General features: G+C 39.2%; 1 protein-coding gene across 1 annotated transcript in view; it reads right to left on the bottom strand.

Annotated features, from left to right (window-relative positions):
- The window catches only part of LOC133540484 (ceramide synthase 2-like), a 77,998-nt gene that overhangs the window by 55,894 nt on the left and 3,680 nt on the right, over positions 1-18,424 (bottom strand). Inside the window, exon 2 of the mRNA XM_061883116.1 lies at positions 18,117-18,299. Within this exon, the coding sequence (XP_061739100.1) occupies positions 18,117-18,298 (182 nt within the window). The 5' untranslated portion in view covers position 18,299. The remainder of the gene's footprint in view (positions 1-18,116; positions 18,300-18,424) is intronic.

Raw genomic sequence — 18,424 nt, 5'->3', positions numbered from 1 at the left:
TATATGTTTTTTTCCTTCTTTCTAATGCATTTTCGGCAGGTGCGACTTATACACCAGAGCGACTTATACTCCGAAAAATTACGGTAATTGTTTATGTTTATGAAAAAAAATCATCATTTGAATCCTGATTTATTAATTAAATGTTGCCTCTTTAAGGGGCAGCCACGATTCCATTATTTTACTTTGTTGTCATGTTTTTCCCCCCAAAGGTATTTTCTTTGAAATGGTCGCCTATTATTTTGCGGTAATGTGTTAATAAAAATCTGGGTATTATCTTCGACCCGACTCTCTCCTTTGTGTCACACGTTAAAAGCGTTACTAAAACGGCCTTCTTTCATCTCCGTAATATCGCAAAAATTCGCTCCATTTTGTCCACTAAGGACGCCGAGATCATTATCCATGCGTTTGTTACGCCTCGTCTCGATTACTGTAACGTATTATTTTCGGGTCTCCCCATGTCTAGCATTAAAAGATTACAGTTGGTACAAAATGCGGCTGCTAGACTTTTGACAAGAACAAGAAAGTTTGATCACATTACGCCTGTACTGGCTCACCTGCACTGGCTTCCTGTGCACTTAAGATGTGACTTTAAAGTTTTACTACTTACGTATAAAATACTACACGGTCTAGCTCCATCCTATCTTGCCGATTGTATTGTACCATATGTCCCGGCAAGAAATCTGCCTTCAAAAGACTCCGGCTTATTAGTGATTCCTAGAGCCCAAAAAAAGTCTGCGGGCTATAGAGCGTTTTCCGTTCGGGCTCCAGTACTCTGGAATGCTCTCCCGGTAACAGTTCGAGATGCTACCTTAGTAAAAGCATTTAAGTCTCACCTTAAAACTCATCTGTATACTCTAGCCTTTAAATAGACTCCCTTTTTAGACCAGTTGATCTGCCGCTTCTTTTCTTTCTCCTATGTCCCCACCTCCCTTGTGGAGGGGGTCCGGTCCGATGACCATGGATGAAGTACTGGCTGTCCAGAGTCGAGACCCAGGATGGACCGCTCGTCGGGACCCAGGATGGACCGCTCGCCTGTGTATCGGTTGGAGACATCTCTACGCTGCTGAGCCGCCTCCGCTTGAGATGGTTTCCTGTGGATGGGACTCTCGCTGCTGTCTTGGATCTGCTTGAACTGAACTCTCGCGGCTGTGTTGGAGCCACTATGGATTGAACTTTCACAGTATCATGTTAGACCCGCTTGACATCCATTGCTTTCGGTCCCCTAGAGGGGGGGGGGGGTTGCCCACATCTGAGGTCCTCTCCAAGGTTTCTCATAGTCAGCATTGTCACTGGATGTGAATTCTCCCTGCCCACTGGGTGTGAGTTTTCCTTGCCCTTTTGTGGGTTCTTCCGAGGATGTTGCAGTCGTAATGATTTGTGCAGTCCTTTGAGACATTTGTGATTTGGGGATATATAAATAAACATTGATCGATTGATTGATTGATTATCAAACACAGTCTCGGGGCTTTACGTTTGCTGCGGTCGCCGCTAATAACACTAGATCTCGGCTTCGTACTGCTCCCACAAATCTTCACAATGGTAAATTTTAAAGTGACTCATCATTTTTGCTGTGTTGAAATTTGTCTTTTTCCCTTACCGGTGGAATTTCTGCAGAACCCGTTTTGCAAAAAAAATAATAATTATTCATGACTCCGCTAATCTCGACCTTACACTATAAAGTCAAGGGACACTTAATTGTCATATTTCAGTGACTAATGACAATGACAATAGTTGTTTGATTATTTTACTCGCATTATGGCTACTTTATATTCAATTTCTCGGCACTAATTTGTATTTTTTTATTTAGACAAAAACATATTTAGAAAGTATGATAGTATACTGTAATATTTGTTGCAATATTGGATACTATTAAAGTTTCAAGCAATTAAAAGCAGTATATATATTTCTGTCAAAAGGAAATATTGTATGAATTTGCCTCTAGATTTCATTATTAATTACCGTATTTTTCGGATTAGAAGTCGCTCCAAATCCGTCCATCCGTGCACACATTCATGGTTCAAACATACATATACTGTACATAAACATTCACTGTACAAACAAACATACATATACTGTACATAAACATTCACTGTACAAACAAACATACATATACTGTACATAAACATTTACTGTACAAACAAACATACATATACTGTACATAAACATTTACTGTACAAACATTCATATACACATTCTGTTCATATACAAGTACATAAACATACATGCACTCATGCACATAATCATGTTTCATCAAACATAAATCAACGTTGTTGCCCTAGGGTAAACCGGGTAACACAAGGCATATTGACAGAGATTAAACCATTCTTACTATAACAATCTACAAGTTTAATATAGGTTGACTCTGTCTCTTCCCTTTCATCTTTCGGTATTCCATCCATCCATCCATTTTCTACCGCTTATTCCCTCTCGGGGTCGCGGGGGGCACTGGCGCCTATCTCAGCTACAATCGGGCGGAAGGCGAGGTACACCCTGGACAAGTCGCCACCTCATCGCAGGGCCAACACAGATAGACAGACAACATTCACACCCACATTCACACACTAGGGCCAATTTAGTGTTGCCAATCAACCTATCCCCAGGTGCATGTCTTTGGAAGTGGGAGGAAGCCGGAGTACCCGGAGGGAACCCACGCATTCACGGGGAGAACATGCAAACTCCACACAGAAAGATCCTCAGCCTGGATTTGAACCCAGGACTGCAGGACCTTCGTATTGTGAGGCAGACGCACTAACCCCTCTGCCACCGTGAAGCCCAAAAAAAAGGATGGCGGAAGCGGGGATCGAACCTGGAAACCTCAAGTTGATGGCACAGCCACTCTACCAACAGAGCAATACCGGTATTCCTTCTTTTTTTTTATTTTTTTATTATCTTTCTAGCTATCATTATGTATACGTATTGTTGCATTTGAACAACTTTATTGTTGATAATTGAGGTAAATTATTGGTTTTGTTCATGATCAATAGCGCTTTTTCTATTGGTATTTGTATTGCTGCAGTTTTAGTGTAAAAATGCTCATTGGCATTACTATATTATTTATTTCACTAACTGCTTATTTGCTATCAGTTTTACGATCATATTTGTACATATCCTATGTGCTGGTGTTGTTCTATTGTTATTGTTGTATTTGCTGTTGTTGTTTGTGTCTCTCTGTCTAATCCCCCTCTTATCCCCACAGTTTCCCCCTCTGTCTTCCTTTTTTTCCTCTTTCTATCCCCTCCTGCTCTGGCCCGGCTGCACCAAATGATATTATAAATACATTTAATAAAGTCAAATTCAAATAAGGCAACAAGAGAGGTATCCTACACTTCTCTTTTGTAAAGTAAATCTGAAGAGCCGATATGGGCATCTACATCAACTATATGATTTGCCTGAGAAGCTGGACAGGACAAAAAAAAAGAAGTCCCTCCGCCAACATTGAAATGATCCATTTTAATAGCTACGGCAGTAGCATATAGCATATAGCAATTAGCACTCCATGACCCACAATGCACTTCTGACATGACTCTCCCCAGCCGAATTGTTATTGGTTGACGTGAGAGAAGTTAAGTCCCTACCTTTAGTCAAAAGTGATTTATGACCCCCCATAAAACAATGATTTATGACCCTCAAGGTCAAAGGTCAATGATTTATGAGGGGTCAAGTTCAAAGGTTAATGATTTATGAGGGGGTCAAGGTTAAAGGTCAAAGTCAAAGGTCAAAGTCAAAGGTCAGGTTCAAATGTCAAGGTCAAGTGGGTGTGGCTTACCCGGAAGAGGGTGGAGTTAAGACCTGCGGTGGGAGTGGTTAAACCAGGAAGAGGGTGGAGTTTTAAACAGAAAGAGGGCAGAGTTAAGACCTGCGGTGGGAGTGGTTAAACCAGGAAGAGGGTGGAGTTAAGACCTGACAGGGAACAGAGGAGGGTTCAGTTTTTTTAAGAAAGCAATGTCATCTGAGCAGCATGTGACCATATATTTGATAGTTTAAATGTTTACGATCGTTTGAAACAACTTCCAGATTTCGATGTATTGATGGCTGGGAATGTTACGTGTGGAGATGTGGACACGCACGCACTTCACACACACACACACACACACACACACACACACACACACACACACACACACACACACACACACACACACACACACACACACACACACACACGCAGAGGATGTGTACAAAAGGGCGGTGTAAGGCTTAGTCATTATTTGGAGCTTTATACGTTAGCGTAAAGACTTTGTTCGATTCGGTCATGATTAGTGAAACGCCTGTTTCGATTTATAAAAATAATAAAACTTACATTGACGCTCCGCAAAAAAGTCGAGTGTTTCTAAATCGTATTCAGTTTTCAGCTAAAAGAAAGAAGAGACGGAAGCCCTTTCTCGATATTTTCATCGTTATCTACCGTGGATTGGGAAGTTTTTGGTGGACACGCACACACGCACACACACGCACACACACACACACTTCACACACACACACACACACACACACACACACACACGCACACACGCACGCACACACACACACACACACACACACACACACACACACACACACACACACACACACACACACACACACATTCGTACGCACTGAAACAACTTCCGTACCTCACGAAAACATATTTAAACAGATGGAAAAAACTATCGCAGAACACAGTGTCACGTAGCAACTGGTCTTTACGGTCGTTTGAATCAACAGGTCAGTTTGGGGGACAAAAGGAGGGTTCAGTTTTTACTGACTTCCCATCTGACAGTTTAAATGTTTATGACCGTTTGAATCAACAGGACACGCACGCACACACACACACACACTCACGCACGCACACACACACACACACACACACACATACACACACACACACACACGCACACACACACACACACACACACACACACACACACCATTACCTCTGCTTTACCATGTTATTAGACATTGGTTTAACTCCATTTAAGCATTTAAACGTTAAAAGCATTGCACTTGTACGACGATGTAATACCTTTTTTTTTTTAACAGCCGATGACGACGAAGTGAAAGACGATGAACTTTGCTTAAACGGTCTTACAAAGTTGGAAGATGATTTTCGAGGTGTGTTTAAACCTTCAAATTATTTAATATTATGTGTATTCATTATTTAGTTTCATAGAGGATTTGCCGTAAGATCCTAACGCGATCGTTTTAACACAATCGCAGTCTGGTGAGTCAAATGATTCTCATTTTACAAGAAAAAAAACATGCGGTATACGATACATATATACATATATTTACTTACAGATTTTCCGTTTACATCTCTTGCTCACTGGTCTCCCTTAAAGCTGGCGGGTCCGTCAACGGCCGTTCCAGGCAGAGGAGAAGGCTTGATTGCGCCAAAGACTCCAGACATCGAATCCTTGCTCCGAGGGGAAATCATCGAAAACGACGGTGAATGTCCGACAGGCACCCGCTGTAAGTTTTTCTCGTTTTCTGTAAGCTTTTTAAGATTCTCAGGAGCTTTAAAGAGCTCCTCTCATTCCAATGTCTTTCGCTCAAATGAATTTCGCGCCTAAGGGGAATGGGCGGGGACTGATTCCGGAGGTGGGCGGTTGTTTCCGCCAAGCAACCTTCTGGTTGAAATGGAGTGTGGATCAAGATGGATCCCTACTCTATATTCTTTTATTTAACCCAATGTTTTTTAAATACGTGTATAATGCTTTATATCCTATGGGTTGTGAATTCCATCCTACAATATCTTCCAAGGAACCCAAAGAAATGTTACCACACCTCCCGCTTTATTTATTCTATAGATTGCCTGAACTATTTCATAAACTAAATCTTGTCTTGTTTCTGATGCTATGTTTTTTATGCTCATCAATGCACTGTTGGACTGCGAGCACACAACTACTTTCCTTGCTTTGTTTTCCTCTATCCAGTTAACTGCCATATAAATTGCTACCAATTCCCCCGTAAAAACAGATAGTTTATCACTGATTATTTTATTTAATACTATGTTTCCTTGTGGGATAACTGCTACAGCTCTTACCTTTATTTTTTTTTATATAGTTTTTGATGCATCCGTATATATCATATCTCAATCCATTTTTCTATCCGGTAACTATTTAAATTTCTATTCTTTAGTAATTGCATGTTTTCTTTTGGGTTATCAAACATCCACGGTGGTATTGCAGGCATTGGTACTGTAGGACTAACTTTAATATTGTCAATTTTAACTTTATTACATATGTCTCCTATAATCCACCCAAAACTATTCTTTTTTGTTTTCTCTTTTTCTTGGCAGATTGGTAGCACTGGACAAGTCGGATATCCTTGCTTGGATCCTTTTAAAGTTGCCCGATAAACTGCTGAGAGTTGATCTCTCCTCTTGTCCAAAGGTTTTTCGTTCATTTTTACTTGTAATACTGGCACTAGGGTTGATGTAGTAGCTCCACAACATAACCTTAAAGCCTGTGACTGGATCCGGTCTATTTTCCCAAGTCATGTTTTTGAAGCAGATTGGTAAATAATGCATCCGTAATCAATAACAGATGGAATTAAAGTTATAAATATATACATGTATTGTTTTCAACGTTAACCTATCAGCCCCCCAATCATTACCCCTCAAAGACCTCATTATATTTAACACCTTTTTACTTTTTCCCCTATTTTTTTTATTTTCCGGAAGGAACACTCCTGAAGGAATAAATAAAGTACTATCTAATCTAATCTAATCAAATCTATTTTGCTGATGTGGGTTGACTAGTTCATATTTTTATCAAACCATATTCCTAAATATTTAAATACTTGTACCTCTTCTATATTTTCACCTTAGAGTTTTTATTTGGAGCTTGTTTGGTACTTTTGTCTTTGTAAAATGTATGACTTTTGTCTTTCCAACAGAGAATCTTAAACCTCAAGCCGTTCCCCAGTCTTGAACATTATTTACCACTTTGTTAGTTTTTTGATTATTTCTTTTGACTCTAAATAATATACTAGTCTTTCATTAATCTTTTTTTTTTTTCCATTACTTTTCCCCAAATTTATAATTTCCTGCCTCTTCCGGGTCTTACCCTGACTTGCATATTGGAATTGTTACCGCTAATTTTCCCCTCTGCCGGTCATTCTCCTTCTTCATATATCCTGTCATATCATTTCAAGACCACTTCTTTGACGATGCCACCTAAGTTTTTGATCATTTGATAACCCGCTAGGTCTTTCCCCGGTGACGTATTTTTAACCTTTTTCAAAATTCGAACCATTTCATTCAAAGAAAATGTCATATCCATAGTGTTGGTAAAGCTATTAACGTTGTCTTCCATCATTTCCCCAATATTTAAACTCATTGTTTTTTCTCTCTTTTGTTTTTCCACATTTCTCAAATTATCATTACTGTGCACTTTAACAAATGTTTTTGCTAAAGGTTCTGCTGTTTCTTTACCCGTGACTACATCTTCTTTGATAAATGTGGCACATCATCCTCTTTACCCTTCATTCCTATCTTTACGAATCGTTATATATCCTTTTATTATAAAGTTTAATTTTGGCTTCAGCCCTGTTTCTTGAATACAAATTATACGTGGTTTAGTTTTCATATTTTTAATATATCCCTTTAATTCATGTTCGGTTGCTATCAAACTTCTGGCATTCCACCGGACCATTAACAGGGTGTTGGAATGTGGTGACATGACTCCGTCACGTCTACTCTCCGTAGTACAGCTTGCACCCGGTACCAAGATAGTTCTTTCAACAACTTTGATGCTGCTTTGACAATTATTTTGATCTTCTCAGTCTTATTTTTACTTTCATTTTGTATCAAAGCTGAGTTGTGCTCTCTGGTTTATTTTGCAAATGAACCGACAGAACATGATCATGTACAAGACTCGCCTACCCACAATGCACTGCAACCCAACGCTCCTGGTCGGATGTTTTTTTCGGGGTTCATGGAGAGATGCGGTAAAGAGTGGTAGCCAAGACACACGGTCACACACGGTCACACACGGTCACACACGGTCACACACGGTCACACACGGTCACACTCGGCAATTATTTTGACCTGGGGAGCAGATATAGAGGAAAAAAAATGTGTCTGGGGGGCCGGGATATCTGATTTTCAGGTACAAAAAACTTCACAATGACACAAAATAAACACAACAGTTAAACCTCACACTAAAAACAAGACATTGACTTGTACGTTCAAAAGACAGAATAGAACAAGTCAAGACATGCAATGACATCTACAAAATGTTATGTAAATGTTAGTCATTACACACGCGGCTATGGTTTTGATGTATTTGTTACAGACATGTTTACGTCAAGTAACATCACATGGTTCCATTTGCACCTTTCAACAAATCTGAAAAGGAATATTAAGAAGTAAAACTTATATTTAATCCTACCTCTTCTCCGAGCACACGGTGACCGTACATACGGGTCGAAAAATGTTGACCTAATTCAGCATTTCTCAAAGTGTGGGGAATAGAGACATGACAGGTGGGGCTCGAGGAAAGGGAGGACATTTTTTATTTTTGATTTTTTTTTTACTATGCTTTCATTTTCTATACACACTGTAAATCACTTTGTGATTCTGTCTGTGAAATCCGCCGTATAAATAAATGTAAATTACTTATTTTTCCTGTAGGCTTTAAATTTCTCGGCAGGAGCGAAAGTTTGACAGACATAGCAACAGTAACTTTTGCAGGCAGGGCTAAGAGGAACAAACTTTCGCGCGGATGGGTAGCAGGCTAATGTGCGAACCACAATTACACAAAATGGATACATTTGCAACTCGCACCTCAAAGGTCTGCGGAGAAACAAAAATATGACGGGTCTAATCAACCAAAAAGTCAACCTAAAAGAAAATATGGCGAAGGGTATCTTGCTCTTGGATTCACGGCAGCGGAGGTGGGGGCAGAGGAGAGACCCCTGTGTGTTCTTTGTCTAAAACGGCTAGCAGCAAACAGCATCAGGCCCAACAAAGTAAAGAGACAACTCGAGACCACACATGATGTCCAATAAATTGTTTTGTTGGGGCGATGGGGGTAGGTGGGCCTTGAGTCTAAAGTGGTGATGACGGAAAAAAAAAAAGTTTGAGAAGCCCTGACCTAATTGTACGGATCTCACTTTAAACGGCAAACCGATCATTTAAATGTTTTCACTTTGAATATGAAACGAGGAGTAAAATGTACAATGTACAATATTATCAAGTATTTCACAAGGACATGTTTTAAGGATATTGTACAGTATAATTAAATCTAAAATGAATGTGATCACTTTCAGGATCATTTTATTTTTAGCCAGTAAACAACTGTTATGTACTTTTGAATCGGGTTTTCCCCTTTAAATAACAAAAATTATAGAATTTTACAATATTCATTATTATTAAATATTAAATGTGCCAACTAGTTTTACGGCATACATCATTCCCCCTTTACCCATTTGTTAAAAAGACGAAAGTTGATGCGAACGCCTACGTGCTGTCAGAAAACTAAAAGAAGAAGAATGCCTTTGTGCAATTACTGCTAATAAATCAATCAATAAAATGCATCAGTCAAATAGTACAGGCAACTTCGTTAACATGGAGCCACAGACAATTTCATTCAAAAAGTCCCAATTGCTAACATAAAGATACAACATCAAATAAAGGCAAAGAAGGCCTAGTAGGTAATTACAACAAGAGACAAAGTATTAAAAATGTCGGTCCAATAACTGCACAGGGATGGGCAGAGCCAAAACATGTGTAGCAAGTAAGCTGGAGACTGTTGACACTGAAATAAGGCTATATGTGGCACAGATACAAGATTTATAAACTCTACTTAAAGCCCCACTTAAGAATTTTCAGTTTTGGTTTATATTGGCCGCACCAGTGAACCAAAGCGATGGCGTTTTCCCAAAAGGAAAACCACATTTACCATGAGGACTAGCGCATATAGCGTCCAACTGACACGATAATGCCACAATGATTCTGTATTACTGAACTTTCCACAGTAGGAACCTACATTCGTTTTCTACCACTTATTCCCTTTTGGGGACGTGGGGGTCGCTGGCGCCTATCTCAGCTACAATCGGGTGGAAGGAGGTGTACACCCTGGACAAGTCGCCCCCTCATTGCAGGGTCAACATAGACGGACAACATTCACACCAACCTACATATTTTACTCAAACCTTATATTTGCAGTTTGAAGTCACTGCATTGTTTTTTCCTTGTACAGTTCTTTTGAGTTTGTTGCGTGGTTGGTCAGTGTGGAACTGCAAAGTATCGCGCTGGTGGGTATTTATTGCTACCACACAAATTTCCAGTAGCTAAAATTAGTATTATTATTCTGATTTGAGCATTGAAAGTCACTTACTAGTTTAGCAGGAACAGATCCAAAGCAGCATTGGTCTAAAATCTCTTGTCTTTTGACCTCACGCAAGTTAGTGAAAGTCGTGCCATTGTTGATCCTTGATTGTCCCTCCCTTTTTTTTTTTTTTTGAAAACCCGATTCAAAAGTACATAACAGTTGTTTACTGGCTAAAAATAAAATGATCCTGAAAGTGATCACATTCATTTTAGATTTAATGATACTGTACAATATCCTTAAAACATGTCCTTGTGAAATAATTGATAATATTGTACATTTTACTCCTCGTTTCATATTCAAAGTGAAAACATTTAAATGATCGGTTTGCCGTTTAAAGTGAGATCCGTACAATTAGGTCAGGGCTTCTCAAACTTTTTTTTTTTTCTGTCATCAGCACTTTAGACTCAAGGCCCACCTACCCCCCATCGCCCCAACAAAACAATTTATTGGACATCATGTGTGGTCTCGAGTTGTCTCTTTACTTTGTTGGGCCTGATGCTGTCTGCTGCTAGCCGTTTTAGACAAAGAACACACAGGGGTCTCTCCTCTGCCCCCACCTCCGCTGCCGTGAATCCAAGAGCAAGATACCCTTCGCCATATTTTCTTTTAGGTTGACTTTTTGGTTGATTAGACCCGTCATATTTTTGTTTCTCCGCAGACCTTTGAGGTGCGAGTTGCAAATGTATCCATTTTGTGTAATTGTGGTCCGCACATTAGCCTGCTACCCATCCGCGCGAAAGTTTGTTCCTCTTAGCCCTGCCTGCAAAAGTTACTGTTGCTATGTCTGTCAAACTTTCGCTCCTGCCGAGAAATTTAAAGCCTACAGGAAAAATAAGTAATTTACATTTATTTATACGGCGGATTTCACAGACAGAATCACAAAGTGATTTACAGTGTGTATAGAAAATGAAAGCATAGTAAAAAAAAATCAAAAATAAAAAATGTCCTCCCTTTCCTCGCGCCCCACCTGTCATGTCTCTATTCCCCACACTTTGAGAAATGCTGAATTAGGTCAACATTTTTCGACCCGTATGTACGGTCACCGTGTGCTCGGAGAAGAGGTAGGATTAAATATAAGTTTTACTTCTTAATATTCCTTTTCAGATTTGTTGAAAGGTGCAAATGGAACCATGTGATGTTACTTGACGTAAACATGTCTGTAACAAATACATCAAAACCATAGCCGCGTGTGTAATGACTAACATTTACATAACATTTTGTAGATGGCATTGCATGTCTTGACTTGTTCTATTCTGTCTTTTGAACGTACAAGTCAATGTCTTGATTTTAGTGTGAGGTTTAACTGTTGTGTTTATTTTGTGTCATTGTGAAGTTTTTTGTACCTGAAAATCAGATATCCCGGCCCCCCAGACACATTTTTTCCTCTATATCTGCTCCCCAGGTCAAAATAATTGCCGAGTGTGACCGTGTGTGACCGTGTGTGACCGTGTGTGACCGTGTGTCTTGGCTACCACTCTTTACCGCATCTCTCCATGAACCCCGAAAAAAACATCCGACCAGGAGCGTTGGGCTGCAGTGCATTGTGGGTAGGCGAGTCTTGTACATGATCATGTTCTGTCGGTTCATTTGCAAAATAAACCAGAGAGCACAACTCAGCTTTGATACAAAATGAAAGTAAAAATAAGACTGAGAAGATCAAAATAATTGTCAAAGCAGCATCAAAGTTGTTGAAAGAACTATCTTGGTACCGGGTGCAAGCTGTACTACGGAGAGTAGACGTGACGGAGTCATGTTACCACATTCCAACACCCTGTTAATGGTCCGGTGGAATGCCAGAAGTTTGATAGCAACCGAACATGACTTAAAGGGATATATTAAAAATATGAAAACTAAACCACGTATAATTTGTATTCAAGAAACAGGGCTGAAGCCAAAATTAAACTTTATAATAAAAGGATATATAACGATTCGTAAAGATAGGAATGAAGGGTAAAGAGGATGATGTGTCACATTTATCAAAGAAGATGTAGTCACGGGTAAAGAAACAGCAGAACCTTTAGCAAAAACATTTGTTAAAGTGCACGGTAATGATAATTTGAGAAATGTGGAAAAACAAAAGAGAGAAAAAACAATGAGTTTAAATATTGGGGAAATGATGGAAGACAACGTTAATAGCTTTACCAACACTATGGATATGACATTTTCTTTGAATGAAATGGTTCGAATTTTGAAAAAGGTTAAAAATACGTCACCGGGGAAAGACCTAGCGGGTTATCAAATGATCAAAAACTTAGGTGGCATCGTCAAAGAAGTGGTCTTGAAATGATATGACAGGATATATGAAGAAGGAGAATGACCGGCAGAGGGGAAAATTAGCGGTAACAATTCCAATATGCAAGTCAGGGTAAGACCCGGAAGAGGCAGGAAATTATAAATTTGGGGAAAAGTAATGGAAAAAAAAAAAGATTAATGAAAGACTAGTATATTATTTAGAGTCAAAAGAAATAATCAAAAAACTAACAAAGTGGTAAATAATGTTCAAGACTGGGGAACGGCTTGAGGTTTAAGATTCTCTGTTGGAAAGACAAAAGTCATACATTTTACAAAGACAAAAGTACCAAACAAGCTCCAAATAAAAACTCTAAGGTGAAAATATAGAAGAGGTACAAGTATTTAAATATTTAGGAATATGGTTTGATAAAAATATGAACTAGTCAACCCACAACAGCAAAATAGATTTGATTAGATTAGATTAGATAGTACTTTATTTATTCCTTCAGGAGTGTTCCTTCCGGAAAATAAAAAAATAGGGGGAAAAGTAAAAAGGTGTTAAATATAATGAGGTCTTTGAGGGGTAATGATTGGGGGGCTGATAGGTTAACGTTGAAAACAATACATGTATATATTTATAACTTTAATTCCATCTGTTATTGATTACGGATGCATTATTTACCAATCTGCTTCAAAAACATGACTTGGGAAAATAGACCGGATCCAGTCACAGGCTTTAAGGTTATGTTGTGGAGCTACTACATCAACCCTAGTGCCAGTATTACAAGTAAAAATGAACGAAAAACCTTTGGACAAGAGGAGAGATCAACTCTCAGCAGTTTATCGGGCAACTTTAAAAGGATCCAAGCAAGGATATCCGACTTGTCCAGTGCTACCAATCTGCCAAGAAAAAGAGAAAACAAAAAAGAATAGTTTTGGGTGGATTATAGGAGACATATGTAATAAAGTTAAAATTGACAATATTAAAGTTAGTCCTACAGTACCAATGCCTGCAATACCACCGTGGATGTTTGATAACCCAAAAGAAAACATGCAATTACTAAAGAATAGAAATTTAAATAGTTACCGGATAGAAAAATGGATTGAGATATGATATATACGGATGCATCAAAAACTATATAAAAAAAAATAAAGGTAAGAGCTGTAGCAGTTATCCCACAAGGAAACATAGTATTAAATAAAATAATCAGTGATAAACTATCTGTTTTTACGGGGGAATTGGTAGCAATTTATATGGCGGTTAACTGGATAGAGGAAAACAAAGCAAGGAAAGTAGTTGTGTGCTCGCAGTCCAACAGTGCATTGATGAGCATAAAAAACATAGCATCAGAAACAAGACAAGATTTAGTTTATGAAATAGTTCAGGCAATCTATAGAATAAATAAAGCGGGAGGTGTGGTAACATTTCTTTGGGTTCCTTGGAAGATATTGTAGGATGGAATTCACAACCCATAGGATATAAAGCATTATACACGTATTTAAAAAACATTGGGTTAAATAAAAGAATATAGAGTAGGGATCCATCTTGATCCACACTCCATTTCAACCAGAAGGTTGCTTGGCGGAAACAACCGCCCACCTCCGGAATCAGTCCCCGCCCATTCCCCTTAGGCGCGAAATTCATTTGAGCGAAAGACATTGGAATGAGAGGAGCTCTTTAAAGCTCCTGAGAATCTTAAAAAGCTTACAGAAACTTACAGCGGGTGCCTGTCGGACATTCACCGTCGTTTTCGATGATTTCCCCTCGGAGCAAGGATTCGATGTCTGGAGTCTTTGGCGCAATCAAACCTTCTCCTCTGCCTGGAACGGCCGTTGACGGACCCGCCAGCTTTAAGGGAGACCAGTGAGCAAGAGATGTAAACGGAAAATCTGTAAGTAAATATATGTATATATGTATCGTATACCGCATGTTTTTTTTCTTGTAAAATGAGAATCATTTGACTCACCAGACTGCGATTGTGTTAAAACGATCGCGTTAGGATCTTACGGCAAATCCTCTATGAAACTAAATAATGAATACACATAATATTAAATAATTTGAAGGTTTAAACACACCTCGAAAATCATCTTCCAACTTTGTAAGACCGTTTAAGCAAAGTTCATCGTCTTTCACTTCGTCGTCATCGGCTGTTAAAAAAAAAAAAGGTATTACATCGTCGTACAAGTGTAATGCTTTTAACGTTTAAATGCTTAAATGGAGTTAAACCAATGTCTAATAACATGGTAAAGCAGAGGTAATGGTGTGTGTGTGTGTGTGTGTGTGTGTGTGTGTGTGTGCGTGTGTGTGTGTGTGTATGTGTGTGTGTGTGTGTGTGTGTGTGTGCGTGCGTGTGTGTGTGTGTGCGTGCGTGTCCTGTTGATTCAAACGGTCATAAACATTTAAACTGTCAGATGGGAAGTCAGTAAAAACTGAACCCTCCTTTTGTCCCCCAAACTGACCTGTTGATTCAAACGACCGTAAAGACCAGTTGCTACGTGACACTGTGTTCTGCGATAGTTTTTTCCATCTGTTTAAATATGTTTTCGTGAGGTACGGAAGTTGTTTCAGTGCGTACGAATGTGTGTGTGTGTGTGTGTGTGTGTGTGTGTGTGTGTGTGTGTGTGTGTGTGTGTGTGTGTGTGTGTGTGTGTGTGTGTGTGTGCGTGTGTGCGTGCGTGCGTGCGTGCGTGTGTGTGTGTGTGTGTGTGAAGTGTGTGTGTGTGTGCGTGTGTGCGTGTCCACCAAAAACTTCCCAATCCACGATAGATAACGATGAAAATATCGAGAAAGGGCTTCCGTCTCTTCTTTCTTTTAGCTGAAATAAGCAGATATCCCCCATTTCGTATCTGAATACAAATCCAAAAGATCCCTCCCCTTCCAAATCCCATTTCTCACGCAAAGATTCGGTCGGCGGCATCTGAATACGATTTAGAAACACTCGACTTTTTGGCGGAGCGTCAATGTAAGTTTTATTATTTTTATAAATCGAAACAGGCGTTTCACTAATCATGACCGAATCGAACAAAGTCTTTACGCTAACGTATAAAGCTCCACCTCCTCTGCGTGTGTGTGTGTGTGTGTGTGTGTGTGTGTGTGTGTGTGTGTGTGTGTGTGTGTGTGTGTGCGTGTCCACATCTCCACACGTAACATTCCCAACCATCAATACATCGAAATCTGGAAGTTGTTTCAAACGATCGTAAACATTTAAACTATCAAATATATGGTCACATGCTGCTCAGATGACATTGCTTTCTTAAAAAAACTGATCCCTCCTCTGTTCCCTGTCAGGTCTTAACTCCACCCTCTTCCTGGTTTAACCACTCCCACCGCAGGTCTTAACTCTGCCCTCTTTCTGTTTAAAACTCCACCCTCTTCCTGGTTTAACCACTCCCACCGCAGGTCTTAACTCCACCCTCTTCCGGGTAAGCCACACCCACTTGACCTTGACATTTGAACCTGACATTTGAACCTGACCTTTAACCTTGACCTTTAACCTTGACCCCCTCATAAATCATTAACCTTTGAACTTGACCCCTCATAAATCATTGACCTTTGACCTTGAGGGTCATAAATCATTGTTTTATGGGGGGTCATAAATCACTTTTGACTAAAGGTAGGGACTTAACTTCTCTGACGTGTGTGTGACGATTGCTGACATTTTCTTCGTCTCTTCCACGAATGAGATAAATAATATTATTTGATATTTTACGAGAAATGTGTTAATAATTTCACACATAAGTCGCTCCGGAGTATATGTCGCACCCCCGGCCAAACTATGAAAAAAAATTGCGACTTATAGTCCGAAAAATACTGTATATATATTGTTTTAAGTAGACAATATATCAGTCTTGTGGCTTTACGTTTGCTGCGGTCGCCGCTAATAACTCTAAATCTCGGCTTCGTACTGCTCCCACAAATCTTCACGATAGTAAATTTTAAAGTGACTCATCAGTTGAAATTTGTGAATAGTGACCATGGCTATAATTGCCTGATTATTTTACTCACATTTTGGCTACTTTATATTCAATTTGTCGGCACTAATTTGATATTTTTGATTTATTTTTAATTTGACAAAAACATGCTTGGAAATTATGATTAATATACTGTAATAATTGTTGCAATATTGGATACTATTAAAGTTTCAAGCGGTATTTTTTCTGTCAAAATTTTGAAAAATATACCGTATTTCCTTGAATTCCCGCTAGGTATATAGTACTGCCGGGTCAAACTCGTTTCGCAAAATAATTAGCGCATGCTTAGCATTACCGCCGGCTCAGAATTAACGCCGGGTCAAACTTGTTTCGCAAAATATTATTTTTATTAGCGCATGTCTAGAATTTCCACCGGGTCAAACTCGTCACGTCACGATTGACACTTCACCTGTCATCATTTTCAAAATGGAGGAGGCTGATTTCAATCATTTGAAATCGCATAAAGGGAAGAAGACTACGAGCTATTCGGTAGGATTTAAGGTCCAATATATTGAATATGCTAAATAGAATAGTAAGCAGCTATGTTTTATTGATATACCGTAGCTGCGTGTGTCAAATATGAGTCATTAAATGACTCCCGCCTCCTGGTGGTAGAGGGCGCTAGTGATCCTTCTTGCGACTACTCGGCTGCAGAAGAAGTGACAACAAACAGCAAGTTTATTTGTTCCTCTCGCTTGCACTTTTAACATGGAGGATTACTAAATTGGCCCTAGTGTGTGAATGTGAGTGTGAATGTTGTCTGTCTATCTGTGTTGGCCCTGCGATGAGGTGGCGACTTGTCCAGGGTGTACCCCGCCTTCCGCCCGATTGTAGCTGAGGTAGGCGCCAGCGCCCCCCGCGACCCCAAAAAAAGGGAATAAGCGGTAGAAAATGGATGGATGGATGGATTACATATCTAAAATAAAACAGTTTTCTAAACTGGACTTTCAATCGAAGCAGGAGGTAATAATGGAAGATCTCCATCGAGAAAGAGAGACTTTTAAAACTGAAATAAGATAAGGAAGACTTCTATAAACAAGTTATCGAAGCTTTTGGACTTCATTTATAAGTAAAGGTAGGACCATAGTAACGTTTTTTTTATCAAATGTGCTTTTCATGATGGTATCCTTACATCACACTCAAATTTATAAGCGCAGGCCTATATTTACCGCATGCCTTTATTCAGCGACGGTGTGAGAAGAGGTTTTAAAATAATTAGCGCATGCCTTTGGTAAGCGCCGGAATAAGAAGAGGTTTTGAATTAATTAGCGCCCCGGCAGCAATTCAAGGAAATACGGTATTAAATTTAATTAGAAAATATGAGGTACTTTATTGACACATAACATATATATATATATATGTATATATATATATATATATATATGTATATATATATGTATACATATGTATATATATATATATATGTATATATATATATGTATATATATATGTATATATATGTATATATATATATATATATATGTATATATATATATATATATATATATATATATATATATATATATATATATATATAGATATATATATAGATATATATATGTATGTAAATATGTATATAATAATCGCTACACTCACCTCTCAAAAACATGTCTGAAGGTGATGAAGGCAAAGGCCACAGGTAAGGAGTAGAAGAGGTCCCTGGGTAAAGGGTAGCGGCCCTCGCCGGGGCCCTCCTTGGCCTCCATGTCCTCCCAGTGCATGCCAGGAGGGAGCCAGTACCTTTCCTGCCACAACCACTCGTTCAGCAGAGCCTCCATCCTGGCGGGGAGAAGTGGTTTGATATCACTGCTTTAAAGCGTGCCAGCATGGGATCACACCCGCGATTCTTTAGGGCCTCCACCACGAGGGACTTTTGTGAAAGTTAGAATTAGGAATGTGTAAAG

Source organism: Nerophis ophidion, linkage group LG22, assembly GCF_033978795.1.
Source record: "Nerophis ophidion isolate RoL-2023_Sa linkage group LG22, RoL_Noph_v1.0, whole genome shotgun sequence".
Classification (NCBI taxonomy): Eukaryota; Metazoa; Chordata; class Actinopteri; order Syngnathiformes; family Syngnathidae; genus Nerophis; species Nerophis ophidion.
Note: the sequence above shows the minus strand (reverse complement) of the source record. Positions and strands in the feature narration are given on the sequence as shown.